This window comes from Scyliorhinus torazame, chromosome 2, assembly GCF_047496885.1.
Source record: "Scyliorhinus torazame isolate Kashiwa2021f chromosome 2, sScyTor2.1, whole genome shotgun sequence".
NCBI classification, from domain to species: domain Eukaryota; kingdom Metazoa; phylum Chordata; class Chondrichthyes; order Carcharhiniformes; family Scyliorhinidae; genus Scyliorhinus; species Scyliorhinus torazame.
The window spans coordinates 355,742,696-355,748,397 of NC_092708.1; the positions used below are offsets into that span (position 1 = coordinate 355,742,696).

General features: G+C 42.9%; 1 protein-coding gene across 2 annotated transcripts in view; it reads left to right on the forward strand.

The window, feature by feature from the left end:
* Positions 1-601, forward strand: part of mnat1 (MNAT1 component of CDK activating kinase) — a 238,372-nt gene extending 237,771 nt beyond the window's left edge. For both annotated transcript variants that reach the window (XM_072491853.1, XM_072491861.1), the window contains exon 8: positions 14-601. In XM_072491853.1, coding sequence (XP_072347954.1) covers positions 14-134 — 121 coding nt within the window. In that variant the 3' untranslated portion in view covers positions 135-601. The remainder of the gene's footprint in view (positions 1-13) is intronic.
* Positions 602-5,702: the final 5,101 nt, after the last annotated feature.

The window sequence follows — 5,702 nt, forward strand, 5'->3', positions numbered from 1 at the left end:
GTTTTGTTTTAAGGTACCTCAACCATGTACGTGCTGCCACACCCCAGGATCTTGCTGGAGGCTACACCTCTTCGCTTGCATGTTACCGTGCTCTACAAGATGCATTTAGTGGACTTTTCTGGCAGTCCTGCTAGCCTCATAGACAGAAGAAGGATTCAAAGGTAGCCATTGAATTGATAGCAGGAGCTTCAATAGCAGGTTCTTCAACAGTCAGATCGCTGTGAAAAAAAACTATCAGCCACACCACAGCTGAATGGAAAATTGACACACAGCCAAAGAACTTGAACTTGGACAGCTGTTTGGAGACAGCAGCTGATAAAGTCAAAGATTAGCATTTTCTATTTACAAGGAGTGTGTCGAGATCCACTTACAGGAAGAAAGAGACACTGGCTAAATACTGGTCACAGATGTGTATGAACCACTTAACAATATCTGATAACTGTAAGGTTGAGGAAGCATAAGCGTTCCTCAACACAGCCAAAGATGATATTCATGGGGTTCAGTAATGATGCCTGTATAGCGTAAAGATAACAGCTCCTATGTTCGTCCAGTCAATTGGAAAAGTTTCCATTTATTTTGAATAAAACTTTACATCTTTTAATTACTGACTTTCCTTTCACCTCAAAATGGATAACTACATTAGGAATGAATATATGTGCAAGTCAAAAACTTACCTGATTTGCCTTGACTGATCCTAAAATGTTACTGTATTCAACACAAATACACCTAAGGTGAATACATGTAAAGGTTTAATAACACTTGCCAGCTCGTGTGCTGCAACTTGAGATATTGGTATTCATAATCTTTCGATATGTATTATTCAATTAGAACGTCCTGAAATGTTATCCAAAAGAATTCAGGTAGCAGTATTTTGTTTAGTTTTCCCATTTAGCTCATTTATGTTGTTCACATACAGACTGAGATTGAGTTGAGAAATATATATCTTAATCTTTAAATGTACTGTGCACCTTTACATTGATTATCCCTGTACATATCAAGTCAAGTATCAGCTGCTACTGCTTTCCCAAAGATTTGTCAAAAACAAGTGTTGCGGACTTGCACATTCTGTAGTCCAGTTCCTGAGGGATGGCCTGAAGCTTTGTGCAGCTGCCTAATAGGAAAATGGGGAACAACTGCAAACTGTGACACATCTTTTAATATTTTATTTAAAATGCTTCTAATTTGTCCTAACAACATGGCTCAACCCCAGCCTTGAGTATTCCCTTTGACATCAATGTAACATTTTCTTCCCAACCATCTTGTGGATTCGGAGTGACGTTATTCATTGGGGTAGGATTTTTGAGCTCTTCAGAAGTGTTACTGGGCAAGAATTCTGCCTGCCCACGATCCTGGCATCTGACCATATTTTATTTGATGGGGGGGAATGCCTGGTTACATATTTAAGATGCAATTGAAACAGGAATGTTGGCAGCTGCAGGGAGGGAAATCGTGGCTCGTTGCAGCATTGATCTGATAGGGTAGATACCAGGAGGCGGTTTCCACTCGAGTGGGACTAGAACAGGGTGCACAGTTAGGAATAAGAGGTCTACCATTTAAGATGGAGATGAGAATTTTTTCTCAAAAGATCATTTGTCCCTAACTGCACCATGGGTGTACCTACACCACATGTACTGTTGTGGTCCAAAAAGGCAGCTCACCATCACCTTCTCAAGGGCAATTAGGGACCATCAATGAATACTGGCCTAGCCAGCAAAGCCCACGTATCTTGAATGAATAAATAATTTAAAACATTTATTTTACCAGAAAATAGTGGAGGCTGGGTCACTGAATTTATTAGAAAGATTTTCTGTTGACAAGGGAGTTCAGGGTTATGCGGGGCAGAGTGGAGTTGAGACACACACCAGATCAGCCATGATCTAATTGAATGGCAAAGCTGGTTCGAAGGGCTGAATGGTTTACTCCTCATCATGTGTCCGGTGTTCCTTTTTAAAAAACTGTTGTACTTTACATGGCCAAAAGTACATCGAATGAAGTTGGGAGGGGGTGAGTTCTTAAAAATTCATTTATGGGATGTGGGTGTCGCTGGTTAGGCCAGCATTTATTGCCCACCCCTAGTTGCCCTTCAGTAGGTGGTAGTGTGTTAGCTTCTTGAACCGCTGCAGTCCTTGAGGTATCGCTACATCCACTGTGAAGCAGATAGAGAGTGGAGCTGCACCCGAACGCAGTGATGCAATGAGAGGAGAAGCATCATCTGATTCTGAGAGGCTGCAGAGGAGTCATGTTGGCAGATAAGGGTGAGAAGACAACCAATGGATTACATTCCAGAAAAAGGATGAACAGCCAGTAGGGAGAGAGGTGGTACTGATGGCAAAAATGTCCCTATAGATGCTGAGATACTGCTGGACTACACAATGGATGGTCATGTAAACGAGGAGAAATAGGAGACAATGAACAGCCAAAATGGTCATAATTATGTTTATGCATATATGGTGATTAATATTTGTAACCATTTCCTGACACGATATTAATGTGTTAGCAGAATGTGTGTCTTGAGTGTAAAGCAAAGGATTGTGAAGTGATTTTATTAAGTCAAGAAGGGGGAGGGAGTCCTCTTTGTTGGATGAAGTTGTCTAACGACAGGTGCTTGGACCCAATTCCTATCTTTGTTTTCAGCAGGATAGAAAATAGAAAAATACAGCACAGAACAGGCCCTTCAGCCCACAATGTTGGGCCGAACTTTTGTCCTAGATTAAGAACAAATTAATTTAATTTATGGGCGAGGCGTTTTCAGAACCCGAAAATGTATCATGGAGTTCAACCAACCTCTCCCTTTAATGGATTTGTTGCTTTTCCTAGCACACGGCTTGTTCCCTAGGTGTGGTATTTCAATTATGGACATGTGGGTTTTTAAACACAAAACACTGTTTATTTCATGAACTCAACTTAAGAGATCCAATTTTTATTTAAGATGTTAACACCCCTTACTTCAAAGATAACTCAGAAAATATTGCAACAGTAAACAATTCCTTAAAATGTTCCTTCAAACTTCCAAGAGACTTAACACCTTTAAACAAAATCACATCAGGTTAAAGGCTTTACTTTAAATCACCCAAATGATCCAGAGATAGTCTTTCATGGCAGAAATCCAGTTCACTGCAAAACCAGAACTTCTCAAACTGGCTTTCTCCTTTTAATCAGCTCACAGCAAAAAAGCCAAGCACTTTAAACTGCTCTCAGCAAAACCAGCCAGGCACTTCTCAAAACTGAAACTTCAAAATGGCTGAACTGAGCTGAGCTCCACCCACTCTCTGACATCACTGTTTTCTTAAAGGTACGTTGCTTACACATCCATTTCTTAAAGGCACTCTTGCATGACATACCTAAAGACGTTCCTAGGACATGAAGGTGCAGAAAGGTCTCAATGTCTCAAGGCTTAAAACAGGTCGTGATGAAGGAATCTCTCTCACAGAAGCTCGAGTCACCCGCATATAGCAAAAATGGACACTCTCTGCAGTGAGGAAGGGTGCACTTCCGGGATAAAGTGTAATTCACCGCTCTAGAAGCTCTTGACCCTACCATGAAGATTGGTTCGATGAAAACAATAAGCTAATCCAGAAACTACCAGAGGAAAAACATTGCCTCAATGACAAGTCATCATTATCCAAGCACAGTGCCTCCTAAACATCTGCAAACTGGGAAAGATGCAAGATATTTGCCTGAATCAGAAAACAGACAAACTTCAGTCATATGCAGACCAGAGACTGGAAGAGACTCCATGATGCTCTGAAAACTGACTCTGGGCCTCTGTCTATTGGTTGATCGCCAATCCTTGGTGACACATGCCTGGTGGCACGGTAGCACAGTGGTTAGCACTAGTGCTTCACCGCTCCAGGGTCCCAGGTTCAATTCCCGGCTTGGGTCACTGTCTGTGCAGAGTATACACTTTCTCCCCGTGTCTGCGTGGGTTTCCTCTGGGTGCTCCATTTCCTCCCAGTCCAAAGATGTGTAGGTTAGGTGGATTGGCTATGCTAAATTGCCCCATAGTGTCAAAAAGGTTAGGTGGGGTTATGGGGATAGGGTGCTCATTCCAAGGGCCGGTGCAGACTCGATGGGCTGAATTGCCTACATCTGCACTGTAGGGATTCTATTCTATGAAGTGTGGCACAGAAATATCGGGCGGGATTCTCCTTTGCTTAATGCCGAAATCGGGAGAATGGCTTCCAACTCTGAAATCGGGGCAGGCGCTGGTTTGACGCTGGATCGCGATGCTCTGCCCCCTCCAAAACAGCATCATTGGGCTGCATGCTGCACGGTCGCAACCCCCTTGGAATGTGCTTGGCCGGCCCACCCTCGATGATCCACCTCCGATGGGCCGAGTTCCTGACGGCATGGGCTACGTGTGGTCTCAGCGGTCGGGAGCCTGGCTTGCCAGCTGCGGGGGCAGAGTGTGTGTGTGCGGACAGTGTCCAGCGCTGCCACACTTGGCCAAGATCCGTGCCGGCGTGGGTGGGGGCCTGGGTATGGGCTTGGAATGGTGGGTGGGTACGCGGTCCAGTGCGATCGGTGCGTGTGTGGGGACTGTAGGCGTATGCGCGGCTGCAGCTTGTCAGCGCTGCGCCTGTGCAGCATGGTCCCTGGTGATTCTCCAACCGTTTTATGTGTGATCCGTGGGTGTTTCACACGGAGCCGGTGCTAGCCCCTTACCAGTAGCGGAATGGGTGAGGGTTTTGTGCCAATCTACCCGTTGTGAAATGCCACAGAACCTCCGTTGGTGTTGATACTTAGCCTCAGGAACGAAGAATCCAGCCCATGAACTTGCGATCGCCATTAAATATAACAGTTGCTCACAGTGACATCTGAAGCGTGACAGGAAGAGTGATGCTTACACAAGTGTCTGGTATGCGTAACAAATATCACATTAGGTGCAGCGGAAATGGGGAGAGAGAATTCCTGTGTAATTTTCAGGCAATGTAGAAGAAAATTAATCTAATCTATGCATTTTCCTGATGATGCCATAGATACCAAAAGCAGAAATATAAAAACTGATCACAGGCCTGTTAACTTTGTTTTTCTCTCTGCAGATGCTGCTAGACCTGCTGAGTATTAGCAGAATGTTCTGTTTACTTCAGATTTCTGACATCCGCAGTATAGTATTTTACTTTTGCAAAAGCAGAAATATGTTCCATTCCCCAACATCACTGTTCACATTGATGAACAAAATGCTCAGCACTAAAAATAAATCAAACCTGTTGAATGAACTGCAATCTGTTTTAGAATTAAGTTCAATCACATTTTTTAAAAAAATAATTATCTCAGGGCAAGACACTTAGGGACATATTAACCAGATTTACAACTACATCATGTATCTGCAAAGCACTTTACTCATCCTATTTCTTTAACTTTTATGATGCTAAACAACTATTTGACTGGTTTTCATTGCCTTTGATACCAAAAAGATAGCATCAGTATTATTACTGGACTGAATCGAAATAGACCCAAGTTGAGGTTGAAGGATGTGATATCTCAACAGCGGAGCATTGCAAATATACAAAAATGCTTAATGAACTAGCACTCCACTCAGAACAACCTCAGGAAATTTTACTTCATGATTTAAAATGAATAAAAGTGTCACTGTTACTGGTTATACAAATAACTTGGTGTAGTCTTTCAATAAAATGCAAATTGCTTCATTACTCCTGTAAGTTGGACCACTAATCATGAGACACCAGAGCCGAAGAAAA